At 46.0% G+C, this 24,655-nt stretch overlaps 2 protein-coding genes across 2 annotated transcripts in view; both read left to right on the top strand.

Annotated features, from left to right (window-relative positions):
• The first annotated feature begins 4,182 nt into the window (after positions 1 to 4,182).
• On the top strand, positions 4,183 to 5,184 carry LOC130476536 (olfactory receptor 10AC1-like). The gene has a single exon (XM_056848482.1). The coding sequence runs from the start codon at positions 4,183 to 4,185 to the stop codon at positions 5,182 to 5,184; it is 1,002 nt and encodes a 333-aa protein (XP_056704460.1).
• Positions 5,185 to 12,386: 7,202 nt separating this feature from the next.
• The window catches only part of EPHA1 (EPH receptor A1), a 139,246-nt gene continuing 126,977 nt past the window's right edge, over positions 12,387 to 24,655 (top strand). Inside the window, exon 1 of the mRNA XM_056848481.1 lies at positions 12,387 to 12,405. Within this exon, the coding sequence (XP_056704459.1) occupies positions 12,387 to 12,405 (19 nt within the window). The remainder of the gene's footprint in view (positions 12,406 to 24,655) is intronic.

The following is a 24,655-nucleotide window of genomic DNA, read 5'->3' as shown; positions in this document are numbered from 1 at the left end:
TTAATATTCAATATATTCCCCTGATCCTTTAAAACAGGCAGTGTCTGTCTGTCTGTCTGTCTGTCTGTCTGTCTGTCTCTCTCTCTCTCTCTCTCTCTCTGTGTGTGTGTGTGTGTGTGTGTGTGTGTGTGTGTGTGTGTATATATATATATATATATATATTGCAATTTTTACCATCTCTGATTTGTTTGTTATTTTAAAAAATCCAAGAAGGGTGAGTGCCTTCTTTCCATTATCAAATGATTCAACTGTAAGGTTGGCAAATTCCAGGTACTAGCTGGAGATCTCCCGCTATTACAACTGATCTCCAGCTGATAGAAATCGGTTCACCTGGAGAAAATGGCCGCTTTGGCAATTGGACTCTATGGCATGGAAGTCCCTCCCCTTCCCAAACCCCACCCTCCTCAGGCTCCGCTCCAAATACCTCAGAGCTGACCGTCAGAGGACGCCTCGCTCTCCCCCTGCCTTTCCCTACGTTTTGCCCACTTTTTGGGGGACCTGTCATCGGAGGGGGGGAATGGCGAGGGAAATAACCATGCATAAAAGGCCAAATTCTGATGCCAAAAGTGAATTCAGTATGAGAAATGCTGCAGGGAAGTGAGCAGTGGGTAGAGGGGAAGCTAGGTTCTCAGTTCCTCATCTGTATGCTTTTTTTTGCTGTGGAATACAGGGAGCAAATTGTTTGGTAGCCAGTTTTGTTGTGTCCAAATTAATTTGGGTGTTTACTGCATGATTATGCTGCTTTCTCATATGATTACAGTGCTTCTTCACAGCAGTCCTCCAGCACCACTCATCTGACATTGCTTCCAATTTTAAAAGGAACACGGTAAAAAGAAAATAATTGGTTTGATATTTTTGAATCGAGACTTACTACTAGTGTCTCTTCATGCCTTCTGTGTCTACCCATGAACCCAGCAAATCTTGTGAACATTTCTTGCAGTCACTTGGCAAATAGATGCCACTTATCAAACAGGCACAAAAAAGCAGGAAAGACAATCTTGCCAGTATCAACAATATCAATAATTTAAAGCATGAATCCAGTTGTGCAGGGGCAAAACAAGAACAAATCGCAAGCTATTTCCTGCTTTACAGTAGAGTTGCCTTGATTACGGTGCATGGGGATATGTGCCTCAATTGTCAGTCAGGAAAATTAGTTCTCAGACTGGGCAAAAGCAGCCAAAAGCTGCAACAACCAAGCCGTGTAGAACAAGAACAAGAAGAGTTGGTTTTTATACCCTGCTTTTCTCTACCTTTAAGGAGTCTCAAAGCAGTTTACAATCCCCTTCCCTTCCCCTCAACAGACACCTTGTGAGGTAGGTGGGGCTGAGAGAGTTCTGAGAGAAACTGCGACTGGTCCAAAGTAGGGTGGCCAACCTCCAGGTACTAGCTGGAGATCTCCTGCTATTACAACTGATCTCCAGCCGATAGAGACCAGTTCACCTGGAGAAAATGGCCGCATTGGCAATTGGACTCTATGGTGTTGAAGTCCCTCCCCTCCCCAAACCATGCCCTCGTCAGGCTCCACCCCCCAGAACCTCCCGCCGGTGGCGAAGAGGGACCTGGCAACCTCAGTCCAAGGTCACCCAGCAGGCTTCATGTGGAGGAGCGGGGGATTGAGCCCGGTTCTCAAATTAGAGTCTGCCGCTCTTAACCCCTATGCCAGGCTGGCACTGTGCCACAAGCACGTACCGGGCAGGTGACAAGCTGCTCGACCCAAATGTCTACAGCAACCATCAAGGCAATTCAAACCAGGAGCTCCCCTTGCGCGTTGCTGAGGGATCCCAGCAAGGTTGCCCGGCAGTCGTCGTTGGTGTCAAAGTCTGCAGCATGCTTACGTCCTTCTGCAGCGGGGCAGATCCATGTTTCGACACACCAACCGGCCGCTGCCATGTCTGGTTTCGCCCTGAGGTCATTGCCTCATTATTGGGACATCTCCCGATCAGAGAGCAAGCAGACACACGCCTGTGGACTTGGTGTGAGAGCAGAAGGAAGCGTGTTGTGATCTGTACCGACGACTCCCTGCTCAGAGAGGCGCGCCTACCGACATCTTTGTTGTCCTACCACTGCCTAGTTAGAACTTGCCAGTTATGTAAGGGTTTCCCCCAGAAAGCCAGAGGCTGGTTAGCGAATCTTCTGTTAGAACGTCACTCCCTTTTTCTTTCCTTGTTTTCTAATCTATTCACTTTCTTTTCTTTTTTTTAATAAATATTTTTATTGGTTTTTAATAGAAAATGGGATACAGAAGGAAAAAGGGGCAGGGGAATAAAATTAAAAGAAAAGAACAGATATATATATATAGAAAGAGAGATAAATACGTGTATTAATGTTATACAACGTTGGCATATCTAATACCGCCCCCTGATAGGTTGTAATAATACATTAACTTGTTGATAGGTTATATTCGATCTCCATTATGAATCTGCTGTGTCTTATAAAGTTTTGTTATCATTTTTTGGTTTTAATATATTTGTAGAAGGATTTCCATTTATCTCTATTTTGTTTTTGAGTTTCTTTCTGTAGTGTTTCAGTTAATTGTGCCATTGTGATATATTCGTATGCTTTATCAATCCAAGTCTCGATTTGTGGAATTCTATTAGTTTTCCATAGCGATGCTAGAACTATCCTTGCAGCTGTAACTAAGTATTTTAACATGTCTTGTTGGTCCTTGTCGATGCTGTCTGGAGTTTTATTCAGTAGGTATAGTTTAGGGTCATATATAATCTATTCACTTTCGAAACATTTATATCCTGCTCGTGCAAAACGGAGGTTGAGAGGCCCGCGACCTCAGATTAAAACGCCTTCGGGATTAAAATCCCGCACGAGACCTACAAAATCCAAGGGCCATTTCCGCCTCAATCGTAGCTCAGATTTCAAATATAGATCTTATCGTTCCAACCAAAACCCCAAAGCGGGGGGAGTCTTGACTTCAAAGCCATTTTAAAAAGTCCGGACTTCCAGCTGTTCTTGAAGACTCGAAGAGCTGGGAGTTTATTTCATTCAAATAAAAAGTACCACAGCATTGAAACAAGTCTCCAAAAATGGCATAAAAATAAAACATCAATAGCCTAAAATGATCTCTGTAAAACAGCCCTCAGGTTAGAAGCAAATCATATAAACAGTTAAAATATGAAACCCCTCAGTTAAATGCTTGGCCATAAACAAATGTTTTGGGCTGGCATCTAAAGGTCTTATTTATGGCATCTAAACTTATTTACTTGGTTATCATTGCCAGCTCGGGGTTGGGAAATACCTGGAGATTTTGTTGGCGGAGCCTTAGGAAGGCGGGATTTGGCAAGGGGAGGGACTTCAATGTCATAGAGGCCAATTGCCAAAAAAGGCCATATTCTCCAAGTTGAACTGATCTCTATTGGTTGGAGATGAGTTGAAAGAGCAGGAGATCTCCAGCTACCACCTGGAGGTTCTCACCGCCTGGAGGTTGGCAGCCCTAGGACAGGAGGGACTTCAATGGGCTGTAATGCCATTGAGTTCAGCTTCCAAAGCAGCCATTTTCTCCAGGTGAACTGATCTCTCTCACCTGGAGCTCAGTTGTAATCCCAGGAGATCTCCAGCTAGCTACCACCTGGAGTTTCTGTTGTATTTCCCTTTCATGTGTTTGGCTAAATTATATCTGTATATATATATATATATTGTCAGCCACTACTGGGGAGAAAAGTGGACGGAAATATTTAAATACGAAGAACGTGCTGTCAAGTCTCCACCCACTCACAGTGTTCCAGGCAAGAAAGGAGCAGAGGTGATTCGCTATTGATGCATGTGGCAGCCGCCCTCCCTCGGTGATCTTCCATCCAAGTATTGACCATGATCAATAGGGTTGCCAGGTCCCTCTTCGCCACCAGCAGGAGGTTTTTGGGGCCTGAGGAGGGTGGGGTTTGGGGAGGGGCTTCAATGTCATAGAGTCCAATTGCCAAAGCGGCCATTTTCTCCAGGGGAACTGCTCTCAATCGGCTGGAGATCAGTTGTAATAACGGGAGATCTCCAGCTTGTACCTGGAGGCTGGCAACCCCAATGATCAACCCTGGTTAGCCCCAAAGCTCAGACGAGCTAGGACTAAGCTGGGATATCCAGGCTGGTATTTAAAGAAGTAGACATAAAAGAATAAACCCCTAGTCTTATGCTCCGGCTTCCCGTTTATTTCCTTGCAGGTACAGGTGGGGAAAGTGCATGGACAGAAGTAACCATTCATCAGGTGCAGCCATGGAATTCCTGCTGCTTGGGTTCTCCGACCTGAGCCACCTGCGGGGCCTCCTCTTTTTCATCTTCCTCACAGTGCACGTGGCTACGCTGGTAGGGAACCTTCTCATTCTCTTGGCTGTGGCCGCCGAGCACTCCCGCCCGCCCATGCTCTTCTTCCTCTGCCAGCTGTCCGCCATCGAGCTCTGCTACACCCTCGTCATTGTTCCCAAGACCCTGGCTGACCTTGTCTCCCCGGGGAGGAGCACCATTTCCTTCGTGGGCTGCGCCGCCCAAATGCACTTCTTCGTGGCTCTGGGAGGGGCCGAATGCTTCCTCCTGGCCGCCATGGCCTATGACCGCTACGCGGCCATCTGCCGGCCGCTGCGCTACGCGGCCATGATGAGCCAGGAGTTCTGCCTCCAGCTGGCTGTGACCTGCTGCCTTGGGGGCTTCGCTGTCTCACTGGGCCTGACCATGGCCGTCTTCCGCCTGCCCTTCTGCAGCTCCCACCGCATCGACCACTTCTTCTGCGACATCCCAGCTCTGCTCCACCTGGCCTGCACGAAGAGCTATGCCAGCGAACTGCCCCTCCTGGCTGCCTGCGTCCTCCTCCTCTTGCTCCCCTTTGGGCTCATCCTCATCTCCTATGCTTACATTGCCGCCGCCGTGGTGCGGATCCGGGACTCCGCCGGCCGGGGCAAGGCATTCTCGACCTGCGCCTCGCACCTGGCTGTTAGCCTCTTGCACTACGGCTGTGCCACGTTCATGTACGTCCGGCCCAAGTCCAATTATTCACCCAGCCGGGACAAGATGTTGTCTCTGGTCTACACCAACATTACCCCCTTGCTTTACCCTCTGATTTACAGTCTCCGGAATAAAGAAATCAAAGGAGCGGTGAGGAAACTGCTGCAGAAGAAAGTGGCCCAGCCAAACTGGAACATCTTTAACTGTAGCTCTGGGCTGTGTGGGCATGCGGCCCAGAAACCTTAAAGGATCTCTTATCAGTAGGGTTGCCAGGGTCCTCTCTGCCACCAGCGGGAGGTTTTTTTTTGGGGGGGAGAGCCTGAGGAGGGTGGGGTTTGGGGTGGGGAGGAACTTCAATGCCATAGAGTCCAATTGCCAAAGCGGCCATTTTCTCCAGGTGAACTGATCTCTATCGGCTGGAGATTGCTTGTAATAGCAGGAGATCTCCAGCTAGAGTTGCCAGTCCCTCTTTGCCACCAGCAGGAGGTTTTTGGGGCGGAGCATGAGGAAGGCAGGATTTGGAGAGGGGAAGGATTTCCGTGCCATAGAGTCCAGTTGCCAAAGCGGCCATTTCCTCGAGGTCAACTGATGTCTATCGGCTGGAGATCAGTTGTAATAGTAGGAGATATCCAGCTAGTACCTGGAGGTTGGCGACCCTGCTTATCAGGGGTATGCTGAACTTTTTGTCAAGGATAGGCTTAGGGTTGCCAGCCTCTAGGTGATACCTGGAGATCTCCTGCTATTACAACTGATCTCCAGAAAACAGAGATCAGTTCCCCTGGAGAAAATGGCCGCTTTACAAGGCGGAAACCTTCATTTCTTCGGAGATGCTGCTAGCAAACTTCTGTCATCAACCAAACAGTGCATTTTACAATGAACTATTGGAGCCTGGGTGGTTCAGAGGAGCATATCTGTTGGAGTGTTTAGGATTGCAGCCAGTACATCAGACTCTCAGCGCAGCAAATGCTCAGAGATTGATTTGCGACTGATGAAGCTATTTTGAAATAGGAATATACCGGAATCCTATTTCGCTTTCCTTATTGTTTTGGCACCAGATTCCATTGTCTTCATACAAGCGCATCGGCTTTTGGAATTTCAAGCATCCCAACTAGGGTTGTTGAAAAAAAAGTTCAGTAAAATTCGGATTTGGCAAAATTTAGCCCGTTTTTATTTGGGAAATGCCGAAGTCCGAACTCCCCCGATTCGGATCCATGGAATTCGGCACTAAGTTCGGAGTTCGCAAATAAATTCGGACATTTAAAGCCATTAAAAACACATTCGAGCCTTCCCGTGGCTCCGGGGGGAACATTTTTTGAGGTAGAGGTCCCAAACTTTCAGTGTAGCTTGAGGGGACCCTTCTTGCAAGAACCCCCAAGTTTTGCTAAGATTGGGTCAGTAGGTCCGAAGTTATGGGGCCCGGAAGGGGGTCCCCCCATCTGCCCATTGGAATAAAGCCATTAAAAACACAATCATGCCTTTCTGTGGCTCCAAGGGGGGCATTTTTGGAGGTAGACGTCCAAAACTTTCAATGTAGCTTGAGGGGACCCTTCTTGCAAGAACCCCCAGGTTTTCTTAAGATTGGGTCAGGGGGTCCAAAGTTATGGGGCCTGGAAGGGGGTCCCCATCTGCCCATTGGAATAAAGCCATTAAAAACACAATCGTGCCTTTCCACGGCTCCGGGGGGGCATTTTTGGAGGTAGAGGTCCCAAACTTTCAGTGTAGCTGAAAACAGAACAGGCAACCCCCCCCCCCAAACCAGTACGGCTCGGCTCAACCCCAAATAAAGGCGAGCGGGCACCAAATCCCGCCCCCTCAAGCCAGTACGGCTCAGCTCAATGACCTACAAACAACCCAAGGAGGAGGTGGGGTGGTTGGCGAGTGGAGGGAGAGACTCACACTCACGCACCGCCGCATGGACTCAACTCCATGCGAGGGTGGCCAGGCCACGGGTAGAAAAAAAGCAGAACGCAATCTCCTGCAGAGGCGAGCAGGCACAAACACAAACCCCCAGCAGAACAGGCAACCTTCTCCCTGAAACCAGTACGGTTCGGCTTAACCCCAAATAAAGGTGAGCGGGCACCAAATCCCCCCCTCAAGCCAGTACGGCTAGGCTCAACCACCTACAAACAACCCAAGGAGGAGGCGGGGCAGTTGGCGAGCGGAGGGAGAGACTCACACACGTGCACCACCACATGGACTCAACTCCAGGCGAGGGTGGCCAGGCCATGGGCAGAAAAAAAAAAAACAGAACGCAAACTCCCGCAGAGGCGAGCGAGCACAATCACAAACCCCCGGCAGAACAGCCAACCCCCCCCCTTAAGCCAGTATGGCTCAGCTCAACCCCAAATAAAGGCGAGCGGGCACCAAATCCCCCCCCCTCAAGCCAGTACGGCTCGGCTCAACCACCTACAAATGACCCAAGGAGAAGGCGGGGTGGTTGGCGAGCGGAGGGAGAGACTCACACGCACGCACAGCTGCACGGACTCAACTCCAGGCGAGGGTGGCCAAGCCACGGGCAGAAAAAAAAGCAGAACATAAACTCCCGCAGAGGTGAGCAGGCACAAACACATGGCAGAACAGGCAAACCCCCCCTTTGGCTTCCCCCCACCCACAGAAACTGCTCCCCCCCACACACACAGAATCTGCTTTCCTCCCACACACACACACACAGGAGAAAGGTATAGAGAAAAACCCCAAAAATCAAACTGTGTGGATGTCTTCCAGCAGGAGCAGGGACGAGAAGTAAATCCAATCCAGTCCTATTCCAGTAAGCAGGGATTGGGATCTCTCAGAGTCAGGAGCAGCACCTCCAAAATGGAAGGAAATGAGTTCCAGACTCGGGACGGGATGGGAGTTTTTATACCCTTCTCCTGGACAATTCAAAAGGGAGAATCCCTGTTCTGATTGGCCAGAAGAAGACCCAGATTGGCCACCATTGGCCGTGGAAGAATGTTGCTTACTAACTGACGGTTATGCTGCTGATTCAGAGCCACCAAATTTGCCGAATTTATTCAGTGGTCGCCCGAACTCGCCGAATTCGGCTTGTCGTTTTCCCGCTTTTCTGAATTCGGCTCAATCCGAACTGAAAATTGCCGAATCGGGGAAAATTCGGCTGTTTTTCAGTTCGGATGGAACCAAATCGACAGCCCTAATCCCAACCCTTGGTCTGAGGTTGATATCACGCAAGGCATGAGATACAGGGTATTTTTGTACTACATGTACAACCTTTTCGTGCTTTGGCTTTGGCTTTCCTTATTATTCTACGTGCACATTACATGGGCAATTGCATATTGCATATTTCACACAGAGTGTTGTGCATTGTAAATGTTTCATGTATTGTTTTGTATGTATCTATAAAGTTATTGTTCAGCAATTCAGTGAACTGTTTCCTGCATGTAACTAGTTGATGTATATTTAGTACATGCTGTTTAGCCATAATTGCTTCTTTTTTGCTTAACCTCCAGGTGGTAACTGGAGATCTTCTGCTATTACAACTGATCTGCAGGTGACAGTGATCAGTTCACCTGGAGAAAATGGCCTCTTTGGCAGTTGGACTCTATGGCATTGAAGTCCCTCCCCTCTCCAAACCCCACCCTGCTCAGGCTCCACTCCCCCCCCCCCCAAATCTCCAGGTATTTCCCAACCCGGAGCTGGCAACCCTATCTTAGAAGGGCATTTCACCACTTAAAATTGCTCTGTGTGTATATTATGAATTTTACAGTTGTAATTCTAAAGGTAAAGGCACTGTGCAAGCACTGGGTCATTCCTGACCCATGGGGTGACATCACATCCTGACGTTTCCTAGGCAGACTTTGTTTTAAGGGGTGGTTTGCCAGTGCCTTCCCCAGTCATCTTCCCTTTACCCCCAGCAAGCTGGGTCCTCATTTGACCGACCTCGGAAGGATGGAAGGCTGAGTCAACCTTGAGCTGGCTACCTGAAACTGACTTCCGTTGGGATCGAACTCAGGTCGTGAGCAGAGGTTGGACTGCAGTACTGCAGCTTACCACTCTGCGCCACTCTGCTCATTTTTATCCCACTGCTCCTCTAAAGCAGATCAGTGTGGCGTGCATGGTTCTGATCTCGCCCATTTGTATCCTCACAACAATCCTGTGAGGTAGGCTATGCTGAGCAAGAGGGGCTGGCCCAAGGTCACCCTTCATGGATGAGCATGGGGAAGTGTCTCTTCGTTTAACCGCCGCCCCACACTGGCTCTTTAATTCTTCCATTTTCAATCCAGCCTTCATTCCAAATGGACTTTGAAAACCAATGCCATCTACACATTGGGCAATATAATGGACAGACATATAGTTTGGGCTCAAGTGGAGCTTGCCAATCTCAGTATTGCGCAAAATTAGTCGCGACTCGCATTCTTGAAGAAAAGGTTCAGAAATGCAAACTCTAAAATACAACCAACATCCTTCCAGCAGTCAGGCTGAGAGAGAAGTGATTCCATTTCCCTTCATTTTTCCACGGGCGGGGAATAAGGGCAAATTCGACCCCATTCTCTTCCCTCAGGTTTCCACGTCTTTCTGAACACTGGAACATCTGAAAGATGTCATAGTCCTCCCTCTATTTGGCAGGGAGATATCAGTGTGCAGCTAGCTGGCAAAAACATCTGCATCGGCATTTCGGTTTCATTTCTAAAGTTAGTTTCGTTTTCTCTCTCCCCACTGTCCTCTTAGCACTTTGGCTCATCTCTCTGTTGACTAGCACATCTGCATTGCTGCTGGACAAAAGAAGTCGGTAAGTGAAATTGTTTTTTACGGGGTCCGATTGCTGTGGTAACAGATAGAAGTACCGACGGTGAGAAGAGCATTTAAATAATCCGTATCTTTCGACAGCTTCCCCAAAAGGAATTTTAATCTAATAAGGCTGTTTAATAGTACAATAGAAGGATGGTCAAGAAGGCAGATTTGTACATTTAAAAACAGCATCATTTGAGCTGTTTGGAATTAAAATGAATTTTTTGAATCAGCTTAGAACCATAGAATCATAGAGCTGGAAGGGACCCCCAGGTTCATCTAGTCCAACCCCCTGCACAATGCAGGAAATTCACAACTACCTCCCCCCCCCCCCCACACTCCCAGTGACCAGAAGATGGCCAAGGTGCCCTCCCTCTCGTGAACTGCCTAAGGTCATAGAATCAGCATTGCTGACAGATGGCCATCTAGCCTCTTCTTAAAAACCTCCAGGGAAGAAGAGCTCGCCACCTCCCGAGGAAGCCTGTTCCACTGAGGAACCGCTCTGACTGTTAGAAAATTCTTCCTAATGTCTAGACGGAAACTCTTTTGATTTAATTTCAACCCATTGGTTGCGGTCCGACCTTCTGGGGCAACAGAAAACAACTCGGCACCCTCCTCTATATGGCAGCCCTTCAAGTACTTGAAGATGGTTATCATATCACCTCTCAGTTTGGGATGGGGGAGGATTTGTGGTGTGGTTGAGGAGGACTGTCACAGTTTCTTGGGCTCAACTTTAAAAAATGAATGAAATAAATAAAATCTGTGACTTAAAATTTTCCACATAATAAGAAGTACAGCAGTTCTGTTTCACAGTGTAAATGCTTATGAATAAAGAAGTCGTACCAGTATGGAATGATTAACTAAAGCAATTATTTTCTATGTTCCTTTCTTAGCTGCGGCAAATGCAGTAGATTTTCTCTGTAATTTCTCCCCCTCCCCTGGGCTGCCATTTCTCCCATACCTCTAGAGGGATTTTTTTTTACTTTTTGTTAAAAAATAAAGAAGAAGATAATTAGGGTTTCCAGGTCCTTCTTTGCCACCGGTGGGAGGTTTTGGGGGGCGGGGCCTTAGGAGGGCGGGGGTTTGGGGAGGGGAGGGACTTCAATGCCATAGAGTCCAATTGCCAAACGACCATTTTCTCCAGGGGAACTGATCTCTATCGGCTGGAGATCAGTCATAATAGCAGGAGTTGTAATGGCAGGAGCTAGTACCTGGAGCTGGGCAACCCTAAAGATAATTGATAATATTGCTATAGTGTTAAGCTAGAGCAATGTCAATTACCAGTTTTAGGCTATAGTGATGTGTCAACTATCAATTAAAAAAACTAAACTAAACTAAAAAGCCTTCCCATGATAGAGTAAATGGCAGCTATGGGGGATTGAGGCAAGGAAAAAGGCCAGATGTGGATGGCACCTACGAAAATGTACGTCTTCCCATCCACACAGTGTGCAAAGGCGTTTTCACAATGAATTTTCCCAAAACATTGTCCTAAGACTAGTTTGAAAAAGCAGGGGGGGACATAGAAAATGGACAATTTATCTCTCTCTGTCTCTGGTCAAAAACGCATGGTCGCTTTAGCCTCCTGTATTCCCTGTTTCAGCCAGGATTCAGCCAGGAATCAGGATCAACCGCATGCATTTTCGGAAAACGTGCATTCGATCTTGGCTGAATCCTGGCTGAAACAGGGAATAAAGGAGGCTAAAGCGACCATGCGTTTTCGCCCTCTGTCTCTGTCTGTCTGTCTGTCTCTGTCTCTGTCTGTCTGTCTGTGTCTCTGTGTCTGTGTCTGTGTCTCTCTGTCTCTCTCTCTGTGTCTCTGTCTCTCTCTCTGTCTCTCTCTCTCTGTCTCTCTCTCTGTCTATCTATCTATCTATCTATCTATCTATCTATCTATCTATCTATCTATCTATCTATCTATCATCTATCTATCCTGCTTGGTTTAGACACAAAACCATAGCAAAACCATAGCAAAAGCCACCAAATAGACAAATATCATCACAAGAGTTTCTCATGGGGTGAAAACCCATGGGAGGGTTTGCCTTGGATTTGCCGATCTCTAGATGCACATTTCCCCCCATCTGAATTCTCAAAACTCTGCATGGGGGCTTAATGTTGAGTTTTGAGAATTCGGATGGGGGAAATGTGCATCTAGAGAGCGGCAAATCCAAGGCAAAACCTCCCATGTGTTTTTGCCCATGGTAACCAAATAAATGTGGTGATTTTAAATAACTTGTCTGGACAGGGATGGGGAAAGGACTTCATATTTCAAGCTCTTGGGGTCCCACCCCCCTTCAAGATCATGTTCCCTATGCTAGGAATATCCTTGGCGCCCGGATGACGCACCCCTGTGGCGTCAAGGCATTCTACACTTTTGTGAAACCCTATGAAACATACATCTTGGTGGCCTTTCTTTTTAAGACTTCCGTCTGATGGTTCAGACTACTGATTTCAGCCCAGGGCTCCCAAACAATTTGACTTAATGCTTTGGACACAGTCCTATGAAGAAACCTCGAATTTGGGGCCACCACACAAAACGTTTTCCTCTGACAGTGGAAAATGCATGCACTGTCACATATGAAGATTATACCAGCATCTATTTTGTTACACTGATTGGGAACCAACTGCTTGTTGTGGTTTCCTAACAAGTGTGCATTACTCCTGGAAACCCAGATACTTTGTGATCCTCTCATATAATGGTGCACACGATGCGGATGTATGTACTTTGTGAGTTTTACCTACAGCAGTGTACGGGGTGGGGGGAACACAGCATGTAAAGTGGCTCTTAAGATTGACAACAGAAGCTTGTTATCAGAAGTTTTCTTGAGTGTAGGGTGGTATTACAACTACTCACTAAGCTGGTAATCCTGAGAATCAGGGTGCAATTAGATGAAATGGAATAAGAGCTCTGATCTGACTGGAGAGCCAGTGTGGTGTAGTGGTTAACTTCATTTTGCAATCCAAGTACCTGGAGGTTGGCAACCCTAGGTGGTTTGGAGCAGTGGACTCTAATCTGGAGAACCGAGTTTGATTTCCCACTCCTCCCCATGAGTGGCGGATGCAAATCTGGTGAACCAGGTTGGTTTCCCCACTCCTACACACGAAGCCAGCTGGGTGACCTTGGGCTAGGCACAGCTCTCTTCGAGCTCTCTCAGCCCCACCTACCTCACAAGGTATCTGTTGTGGGGAGGGGAAAGGAAGGTGATTGTAAGCCGGTTTGATTCTTCCTTAAGTGGTAGAGAATTCTTATTACCTTCATTTTCGTTTTCTTTGGTTGCAATGGGGAGAAAACATCGTTCTTGGCTGTACTCTCATCTGCTTTCCAGGTTTCCCCCTGCTTTTCTACAATCTTTGTTAAATAAATTGAGTTCAAGCACATTATTGTGCTATCTGGTGACCATTTCTGGAGGTTCTGGACACATCCGCACCATTTTCCTTCCATCTGCCTCTCACATATCCACCATTTCCCTCATTGTAGCACTGAAGGGCTTTTTGAGGACTTTAAAAAAATCAACATTTGCTATTGCACTTGAGTGAAATAATGTAGAATAATCTTTTACCACATCCCCATTTGTAGTTTGTAAAATGATAGCTCGCTGGTCCTTTTCATTGGAGAGATATAAGGGGAAAGGTGCGGGCTGTTTTTGTCCAGATTGCTTGGAAAGGATGGGCAGCTTCACGAAAGCTGGAAGAACTGGTTGAGTTGTGAATTTCTTCCTGCTCCAGCTTGTCTTGCAGTTTCCTGTCCCCTGATGACTACAAGGAAGTTTCCCTAGTGGGGCTCATTGGGGCTATTTTAGGTCAACAAGACAGCATGGAGAAAAGGCTTTAAAAGAGTCTTACCACACACTGTGGTACTAATCAAAATTGGCCATTTGTTCCTGGGAATCAAGCTCCCAGTAGGAAACCTCCCGTATGTCTGAGAGAATCACATCTGGGCAGCCATCATTACCTGTGAATTAGCCCTGAAGCATTACTCAGATCGACAGACTGTGGTACAAAGTGGAGAAATGTTGTGTGTTCTGAAAATGATCTTTGGTTTTTCCTCTCTTGCAGGTCCCTGTTAGTTGCTTGCCAGCGTTTAAGAAGAAACTTTCCTGTGAAAATGGGTATGATGCACTCAGAGTTGGCAGTTGTAACCCCTATAGTGCAATCCTGAACAGAATTACATCCTTCTAAGTCCATTGAAGTTAATGGTCTTTGAAAGGTGTAACTCAGTTTAGGATTGCAATGCCTATCTCCTAAGGTGGCAGTTTTGAGGTGAGGTGGGGATGCCTTCAAAATCAGGATTCCAGCGTCATAAGCAGGAACTACACCGCCGTTTAAGAATTCACCATAATCTACTATCACAATGTGCTCCAAACGGTAGCCTACTCAGGAATCTGTTTATGAAAATGGTTGATGTAGGAAAGTCCCACCCAATTTTAGCATCCTGTACAAATTAACTCAAACACTGTACAGGATTTCATTGGTGGGGTTGCCAGGTCCCTCTTCACCACCAGCGGGAGGTTTTGGGGCAGAGGGTGGGGTTTGAAGAGGGGAGGGGCTTCAATGCCAGAGCAGCCATTTTTCTCCAGGTGAACGGATCTCTGTCGGCTGGGTATCAGTTGCAACAGCAGGAGCACCGCTGCACAAGAATCTCCTTTGTGTGACTAAAGGGAAGCTGCGGCAGTCATTTTGTGGCTAGCTGTGCCTCCTGCGGCAGCCGTTTTGTTGCTGCGCCAATCATGCCATGTCAGAAGTCCAAATGTGCCTGCATGCTCAAAAAGGTTGGGGACTAAGGTGGCCAATCTCCAGGTACTGGAGAATTCAAAAATAATAGTACAAGCTGAAATAAAGCCCAATAAGGCAACTGCAGCACAAGTTGTAGAAATGCTAACTAGAAATATATTTAGGAGGAAGAAGACCCCCCCACAGGTAAGAGCAGCGACCGGACAAGCCCGGAAAATGAATACAATGCAGTATAATACAAAACGAGGCGCAGAGCTCTTACAATATCTACATCCAAACAACAGGTAAGAGTATCAAAAAGCAACGGAGAAGGATAAGACGCAATGGGCTTCTGGTAGAGTTCCCATTTCATGGTTTTTTTTCAAGCTTCAAGTGAGTTCTGTATGCTTGTAATAATCATTCAAAGATTAAGACATATAGTCTTCCATAGTGTTTAGACGGCTAACTAAGACGTTGTTTGGATGTAAATATATTTCTAGTTAGCATTTCTACAACTTGTGCTACAGTTGCCTTATTGGGCTTTATTTCAGCTTGTACTATTATTTTTGAATTCTCTATCTCCTGTTTGTACTTGCTGCCTTATTTTGATTACCAAACCTCCAGGTACTGGCTGGAGATCCCCCGCTATTACAACTGATCTCCAGCCGATAGAGATCGGTTCACCTGGAGAAAATGGCCGCTTTGGCAATTGGACTCTATGGCATTGAAGTCCCTCCCCTCCCAAAACCCCGCCCTCCTCAGGCTCCGCCCCCAAAAACCTCCCGCCGATGGCAAAGAGGGTCTTGGCAACCCTATTGGGGACTCCTATACTAACCTGCCTCACAGGGTCGTTCTAACAGAGGAGAACCGTGTAAGCTGCTTTGGGTCTCCATTGGAGGAGAAAGGTGGGGTATAAATCAAGTCAGTAAATAAATTAATAAATCCTATGTACCTTTACTCAGAAATTAGTGCCTTGACATTCAAGGGGGTTTCCTGTCAACTAAATATGTGTGTAGGGCAAACTAGACATGATTTTGGAGTTCCTTGATTAGAACTTCAGGTGTGCTTTGTTCCTAACCAACACATGGGGGTGTAGGGTTGCCAGGTTCCTCTTTGCCACCGGCGGGAGGTTTTGGGGGCGAAGCCTGAGGAGGGCGGGTTTTGGGGAGGGGAGGGACTTCAATGCCATAGAGTCCAATGGCCAAAGCGGCCATTTTCTCCAGGTGAACTGATCTCTATCAGCTGGAGATCAGCCGTAATAGCAGGAGAACTCCAGCTGGTAGCTGGAGGTTGGCAGCCCCATGTGGGTGGTGGCAGGGATGTGCATCAGGGCCGCTGAGGAGGGGAAGGAGTTGTGCTTCCTTCCCAACCAGAAATGCCCCTTAAGCTGGTTTAGACTTTGACAGAGGAAAAAGACAGGGACCCTCATTATGCCTGTCTTTTTCCCTTTTGTGTGTGTGTGTGCCGTCAAGTCACAGCAGATTTATGGCGACACCATGGGGTTTTCAAGGCAAGAGACGTTCAGAGGTGGTTTGCCATTGCCTGCCTTCGCATGGGCTGAGAGCAGGGTTGCCAACCACCAGGCGGGGGCTGGATAGGGTTGCCAACTTCCAGGTAATGCAAACCAGAAGCAGCACGCAAGAACAATAGGATATAAATACAAATATATTAAAGTGAAAAGGTGAAATAAGCAAAAATACAAACAGAACAAAATGCACAAATATATACAACAAAAAATTCCAAGCCTAGACAGGCTTGGGAACAAACATCAAGAATGCACCTAATAGGTATCATTTCATACCAGACCAGACTGGTTCCTCACAAGGATCTCAAAGACAGGATGAGATCCTTGTGAGGAACCAGTCTGGTCTGGTATGAAATGATACCTATTAGGTGTATTCTATTTCCTCTATTATTGATTGTATAGCTGATGAAGCCCATAGCGAAACGTGGTCACATGATCTAGGCAACACGTCCTATCGATGAAGCTATGGATTAACTCTTGATGTTTGTTCCCAAGCCTTTTGTCTACTTCTTCCTGCAAAAGAGAAATACAAGATTATATAGAACAAGGATTTTTCAAGATCTGTGATCTGAATACTTACCTTTGAACTTGTTATATTATATCAGTTTCTGACCATTGTTTGAATTCTCTAGGCTGGGAATTTTTTGTTGTATATATTTGTGCATTTTGTTCTGTTTGTATTTTTGCTTATTTCACCTTTTCACTTGTCACTTTAATATATTTGTATTTATATCATATTGTTCTTGCGTGCTGTTTCTGGTTTGCTTTACCTACTAAACAGCACGGAGCCTTCCCTTTTTTTTCCAGGTTTACCAATAAACCCCCAGGGTAATAGCAGAAGATCTCCTGCTATTACAACTGTTCTCCAGCCAATGGAGATCAGTTCACCTGGAGAAAATGGCCGCTTTGGCCATTGGACTCTATGGCATTGAAGTCCCTCTCCTCCCCAAACTCTGCCCTCCTCAGTCCCCAGCCCCAAAACCTCCCGCCAATGGCGAAGAGGGACCTGGCACCCCTAGGGCTGGTGATCTCCCACTATTGCAACTGAACTCCAGGTGACAGAAATCAGTTCCCCTGGAGAAAATGGCCGCTTTGGCAATTGGACTCCATGGCATTGAAGACTCTCCCCTCTCCAAACCCTGCCGCCCTCAGGCTCTGCCCCCAAAATCTTCAGGTATTTCCCAACCCGGATCTGGCAACCTCAGCTGAGAGAGTTCGGAGAGAACGGTGACCGGCCCAAGGTCACCCAGCTGGCTTCATGTGGAGGAATGGGGAATTGAACCCTGTTCTCCAGATTAGAGTCTGCCGCTCTTCACCACTACACCACACTGGCTCTCTTTCCACCACCCCCTATAGTGGTATCATGTAACCAAGTGGGTAGGGGAGAATTTCAGATCAGGAAATCAGCAGCGGGAAGAGTTAGAACAAGCATTCCCTTCCTGTGCTCCGTAGCGCCTGCTGAGATCTCTCCCGTCCTGACTGTCTCTTTCTGCCAAATAATGTCTTCTAATCGTGGAATTCCAATTTCTCATGTCACTCAACCCTCAGACGGCATCCAGGGGCTATTTGCAACCGCCTACAGAATTCTTTAGTCTTGACACCACTCTGGAAGAAACGAAATGTTATACGACGACCCCCGAAAGCTTAGTGTTGGGAAGTTGTTCAGCTTTTAGAAGCTATAGCACAAAATATATGGTTTCCAAATACTGGGATCCAAATCTGGGGGTGGGGGATCTCGGTCCACTCTTGTATCCTGATCATTTCAGGATAGTACCAAAAGAGTGCAGGTAATCTAAGGGGCTAAGTGCAAGAGAATTTTCTGGGTCCCCAGTCACTGCAAAGCTGGGAGTGTGGGGGAAATACTATCCCAGGGATTTCAAATCTTTCTCTGGTGAGGAATGCACCACCCCACACTAACCTTCCATTTATTCTGATATGCCACATGATCTATTGGGGGCTCGTAAGGGTCACTGGAGAGCCAGCATGGTGTAGTGGTTAAGAGCTGTGGTTTGGAGCGGTGGACACTGATCTGGAGAACCGGGTTGGATTCCCCACTCCTCCACGTGAGCGGCGGAGACTAATCTGGTGAACTGGGTTGGTTTCCCCACTCCTTCACACGAAGCCAGCTGGGTGACCTTGGGCAAGTTACAGCTCTCTTAGGGCTCTCTCAGCCTCACCCACCTTACAGCATGTCTGTTGTGGGGAGGGGAGGGGAAGGTGATTGTGAGCCGGTTTGAGTCTCCCTTAAGTGGTAGAGAAAGTTGGCATATAAAAACCAACTCTTCTTCATCTTTGGTCTGAGGGCACTTTCATACATGCCGACTAACACCCTTTCAATCCACTTTCAACGCATGTTGCAGATGGATTTTACTGTGTGAAACAATGAAATCCACTTGCAAATGATTGTTAAAGTGCACTGAAAGTGGATTGAAAGCACATTACTCAACATGTGTGAAAGCACCCTCTGTCTGCCACATAATTTATGCGGAACCGGGATGTGCTGAACCAGAGTGCAAATTTGCATTTCTAAGGGCCAAAGTAAGGCAGGATGGCATCCTCATGGCCGTTGTGAGAATGCTGTTGCCATTTTAAAGTAATTTTAAAAGGCTGCAAAGGGCCCGATCCTGATCAAATGCATAGCACAGTGGGTTGAGGTGCTCTTGTTCTCCCCTCATTCCTTATCAAGTACTGAAAGAGCTGAAAGGGGCACGTTGGGGCCGTTTCTGCACTTGATAAGGTGTGTGTGGGGGAAATAAGAGTGCTGTGCAGCAGGTATGAGACGCCGTCATATCTAGTTTGGCCCTAAGTCACTTTCAGGATGAAGGTGGATGGCAACCTGGGAGTTTAGTAAGGTTGGGGACTAGGAAGGGTTTCTGGTTACATTGACATAGAAGAAGTCACCCTGATAGTTAAATTGTGGAACTCCCTGCCCCAGGATATGGTGATGGCTGCCAACTTGGAAGGCTTGAAGAGGGGAGTGGACATGTTCATGGAGGAGACAAGACGGCTATTCATGGCTACTAGTAAAAATGGATACTAGTCATGATGCATACCTATTCTCTCCAGGATCAGAGGAGCATGCCTATTCTATTAGGTGCTGTGGAACACAGGCAGGACGGTGCTGCTGCAGTCGTCTTGTTTGTGGGCTTCCTAGAGGCCCCTGGTTGACCACTGTGTGAACAGACTGCTGGACTTGATGGGCCTTCGCCTGATCCAGCATGGCTTTTCTTATGTTGTTATGGTTGTGGAAAAGTGCTGTCAAGTCACAGCCGACATATGGCAACCCAGTAGGATTTTCAAGGCAAGAAATGAACAGGTGGTTTGCCATTATCTGCCTTTGCAGAGCAACCCTGGACTTCCTTGGAGGTCTCCCATCCAACTACTAACCGGTGCTGACCGGAAGATCTGACAAGATCAGGCCAGCCGGGGGCAGCCAGGACAGGACATGCTAATACTTGCTGAATCTTAAACTTAGTAATATTCGTCACTTTGGTTCTTGTAGGTTATCTGGACTGTGTGACCGTGGACTTGGTATTTTCTTTCCTGACGTTTCGCCAGCAGGTGTGACAGGCATCTTCAGAGGAGTAACACTGAAGGACAGTGTCTCTCAGTGTCAAGTGTGTAGGAAGAGTAATATATAGTCAGAAAGGGGTTGGGTTTGAGCTGAATCATTGTCCTGCAATTCGTCACTTTCTTTGTGGTGTCTTGGAGAAGGGTGTACAAGGACATCAATATGGAACAATATCTTCTGTGTTTACTTTTATTCAGAATTGGAAATCAATGAAAGCTTCATCATCCAAGTCCACAACAAGAGCTGGGAAGACGTCACGGTCTCCGTCAGTGCCAGGCTCTTCATCAAGTTCTTTGAGGGAACCATGGTTTTTTTCTTGTTCCAATGGTTGTGGTCCTACTTTAGCACAACGGAGGTGTGTCAAGGGCAGAAAAAACCCGTCAGTAAAGTGACCTCATGGAACGCCATCATCTACCAACTGGGAGGCCGTAAATGGAAGCTTTATAACATCAGCGTGATGAGAAAGAAAGACGGATGGGTTGCTAAATGTGCCACGCCGCTAGACTGCACTTGGATAGTTGAAGATAAAGGGATTTTCCAAGAAGATGATACTGAAAACCGCTGTGAATTTAAAGAGCCCTTCTAGCTGTTGTTTTTTGAATGCCTTTATAGGGAGAGAATTAGGTCTTTTTTCTCACTCTGCTAGATGAGGTCTTCTGTATCATACGAAAGCTTACACAGGCTTAGCGAAGAAGAGCCTGATAAAAGCAACCATTTGACCTGTTTTGTATTTTTTATTCTTGCAAACTAGTATAGTATCAGCTTTTAAAATGCAGTTTATTAATCCCCTTGACTGCTACTGCCCCTTCTTTCTCCTCACCCGGTTCCTGCCTCTTTTATGAGACAAAGAAATCTAAGAAGATACCACCTGAGCTGGCAAAAGACAGCCAGGTGACTGTAGAATAACTCCATATCTGTGAGCACTGGCCCATGTGTGTGTAGAACGTAAGAAGAGTTGTTTTTTATATCCCGCTTTTCTCTACCTTTTAAGGAGTCTCAAAGTGGCTTACAATCGCCTTCCCTTCCTCTCCCCACAACAGACACCTTGTGAGGTAGGTGGGGCTGAGAGAGTTCGGAGAGAGCTATGACTAGCCCAAGGTCACCCAGCAGGCTTCATGTGGAGGAGCGGGGAATCAAACCCGGTTCTCCAGATTAGAGTCTGCCGCTCAGGTGGAGGAGTGGTTCTCCAGATTCGAGTCCAACCACTCTTAACCACTACGCCACGCTGGCTTGGTATCCCTGCTGGTTGGTCTAGTCCTACACCCTGTTTCCAACAGTGGGCAGTCAGGATGTTGCAGAGAAATTCTCAAGCAGGGGCTCAAGAGCAACACCTCTCTTCTGCTGACTGACAATCGGAGGCATTGTGCCTCTCAACCCAGAGGTCCCATTTGGCTATCGTAGTTAATAGCTAGCGATAGACCTGTCCTCATGATAAACACCAGCTGTAAGTAGGGAGGCCTCCTGCTAGCAACCTGGATTGCCAACTGCCTCTCTGAGCAGCAGCAGTAGGGGGGGGGGAACCACGGAGTCACATGCACCATTATGTCACTTCTGGGAAGACCCCTGATATTACATCAAGTAGCTCTAGGAATCACCAGTATCACTTCTGGGGTTCCCTGGAAGTGACATCATGGATAGGGTTGCCAAACTCCTGGTACTGGAAATCCCTATATAGGAAGGTTATTTGTCAGTACACAGCCACTAATCACTCTAAATTTTCTTTTTCAAATTGTATTACACTTTAAACATATCAACGTATGATGAGTTATTACAGTAAGACATACAATACTAAATACCCAAGATGGACCATAACATATAAGTGTCCATAAATCAAAGTTCGTATTACTGATGTTCAAGGTTGTAAAACAAACATCCATCCAGAATTGCAATCATGTAATAGTTGGAACACCAGGGGGAAAAAGAAGAATTCAACTTATCCGGCAGTATAATCCTTCAGCGCCGAGACTGAGAGATGCACTTCATTCCATGGTCAGCTGATCCTTGCTGGCCAATCCTGTGTTGTTCCTTGGGTCTATTGCTGCTAGAAGTAGCTAGAGTTGGATACGCTGCTGGAAAACGCTATGCGTTATACATGCGATTGTATACACATGGAATGTATACACATAGGTTATATACACATAGAATGTATAGAATGTAACAAGACCTCGGTTTCATCTTGTTTCGCGTTGATATTGTGATGGCTTCTTCAGACATTACATTTATATCTGACTGCAACTTTGCAGTTCATGAGAATGACTCTTTAGTCTCGGCACAGTAGCTTTTACATCACTCTCATATTTAGTTAATAACCAATCACTTATCTAGATAATTATCACATGATTATGATAGAACAGATTTAGAAAAATATAAGGTTTGTGTTTTTCTACAAATATGCACTCCTGTGACAAACAAATCAGGTTTCTCTGGGTGGAAGTCTCAGAAGAAGACTAGGTGAGATTTCTGAATGTGTAACTTGGGCTTTTTGATAATCCCTAAAAGCAGTGAGACCAAAAGCTGCAACCTGGTTTGCTTTATAAACTATTACTCTCTATAATATGATTAAGCAATGCTAAGAACTTTGATAATTTTAGCTCTTATTTTTACAGTAATTGAAGGGTTAATTGTTACATGATTGTATTTCCTACTGTCTTGCATAGTAAAGAGAACTATTTCTTTTCTCAATAAAACTCTACAGGTTTTTCAAACAGGTTTGGTGGTTATAGTTCAAAGGACCAAACACACCCCTTATTCATTTATATTATCACATTTAAAGGTTAATAGTCATCCTTTAATGTTCCTTTAATACTTTTCAGGCCACCTCCCGCTTGGTTCCACAAACTCAACCCCAGAGCCCCCTACCCTATCCTATAAAAACATTGTTCAAAATAGGGGTTTGCGTGACGCACTAAAGAAGGTAAGAACAATAAAATTTCAAAACAGTAACAATTAATTGCACATTATTCAAAATCAAATTAAAACTTTTTAGTTGAAATTTATTCAACAAAACTAATGAACTTGACCCAGTGGTACCAGCTCTTCAAAGTTGGGGGGGATTCTGATAGTTTCCACATACTTTGCCAGCATGGTGCCATAGCTTGATCTATTGTAAATTGGTGAACAACACAGTTGAAGGGGCCCATCTCTAGCGCGCGCCCCTTCTGTCCCCTTGCCTCTTAGTGCCCCCCTAGGTAATCCGCCCCCAGGGGGTGGTACTGCCCACTCTGGGAACCACTGCTTTAATAGATAAATCCTGGAGAACTCTGCCGCTAAACAGTTTGCATAGGCAAAACCTTTTGAAATTGTTTAGTCCAGATTCTCTAATTGGATGTGGGAGTGGAATCACTCGTTACAACACGGTGTGCTCTCCCCATCGTGCCCCCCCCCCAAGCTACCTGGCAACCCTGCCTGTACACAATGAAAATGGAACAGTTATTATAAGAAATACACCCTGTGGTCAGCAGCTCTGATTCATCAGCACATAACAGTTAGCATTTTATAGCGCTGTCAATGTTCAAACACACACTATTGGGTTGATATCCCTACTTCAGCTCTTTTACAGTGCTATAAATGTTCAAATAAGCATTATCATGTTGAAATCCTTACTACAGCTCTTCAGGTTAGGGGCAGGAGAGAAGCGCAGTGGTAGGACATCTGCTTTGCATGTCGAAGATCCCAGGTTCAGTCCCCTGCATCTCCAGTTTTAAAAGGTCATGTAGTGTGTGTGTTAAGTGCTGTCAGTGTCAAGTCGCTTCTGACTCATGGCGACCCTATGAATGCAAGTCCTCCAAAATGTCCTATCTTTGACAGCCTTGCTCAGATCTTGCAAACTGAGGGCTGTGGCTTCTTTTATTGAGTCAGTCCATCTCTTGTTGGGTCTTTCTCTTTTCCTTCTGCCCTCAACTTTTCCAATCATGACTGTCTTTTCCAGTGACTCTTGTCATCTCATGATGTGACCAAAATACGATAGCCTCAGTTTAGTCATTTTAGCTTCTAGGGTCAGTTTAGGCTTGATTTGATCTATAACCCACTGATTTGTTTTTTTGGCAGTCCACGGTATCCGTAACACTCTCCTCCAACACCACAATTCAAAGGAATCTATTTTCTTCCTATCAGCTTTCTTCACTGTCCAGCTTTCACACCCATACATAGTAATAGGAAATATGATGGCATGAATTAATCTAGTCTTGGTGGCCAGCGGTGCCGGATTTACGTATAAGATAAACAATTATAGCTTAGGGCCCCACTCTCTTGGGGCCTCCCAAAAAATTTAAAGGGAAAAAAAACCTAGATGTACATTTCCAAAATATAAGATAAAAAACAAATAAAATAAAACCTACATACAGCAACAGTGTTTTGTGTTGTGTAGGCTCCTATGATGTAAGTAATGGGCCCCGCCTGCTAGCCTGCTCCCTAAAATATCACTGGTTTGCTCATTTCTATATATAAATTACCATATAGCATATATTCAACACAAAAAACAGCGACAATTTGTTGTTGACAGCTGGACATATAAAGGGCCCCATTATGGTGGAGCCAAGGAATAGAAAGTCTTGAACAATTTCAATTTCCTCATTGTCAACCTTAAAGTTGTGTAATTCTCCTGTAGTCATTACTTTTGTTTTCTTGATGTTCAGCTGTAGTCCTGCTTTGGCAATTTCTCTTTTCACTTTCAGCAGTAGTCATTTCAAATCTTCACTATTTTCTGCCAATAATGTAGTGTCATCGGCATATCTCAAATTATTAATGTTCCTCCCTCCAATTTTCACTCCACCTTCACCTAAATCTAATCCATCTTTCCTAATTATATGTTCCTCATATAGATTGAAGAGACAGGGAGATAAAATACATCCTTGTCTGACTCCTTTGCCAATTGGAAACCATTCCGTTTCTCCATATTCTGTTCTAACTCTTCTCCAGAGTACAGGTTGCGCATCAAAACGATCAGATGTAGAGGCACACCCATTTCCTTTAAAACAAGCCATAGCTTTTCGTGATCCCCACAGTCAAAATCAGCTTGTGTTTCATAGATTACAGCAAAGCTTTTGACTGTGTGGTCATGTAGTGGGCAAGGGGAAAGACCTCTGACTGAGACCTTGAAGAGCTGCTGCAAGTCTTGAGTTAACCGTACTGACCCTCGATGGACCAGTGGTCTGATTCAGTAAAAGGGAGCT

Source organism: Euleptes europaea, chromosome 4 (genome assembly GCF_029931775.1).
Source record: "Euleptes europaea isolate rEulEur1 chromosome 4, rEulEur1.hap1, whole genome shotgun sequence".
NCBI lineage: Eukaryota > Metazoa > Chordata > Lepidosauria > Squamata > Sphaerodactylidae > Euleptes > Euleptes europaea.
The sequence above is the reverse complement of the archived record's forward strand: the minus strand, read 5'-3'. Positions and strand labels throughout refer to the sequence as shown.

What these genes read in the sequence shown, in the direction of transcription:
- LOC130476536 (XM_056848482.1), top strand. Translation starts at nt 4,183, where the DNA reads ATGGACAGAAGTAACCATTCATCAGGTGCAGCCATGGAATTCCTGCTG.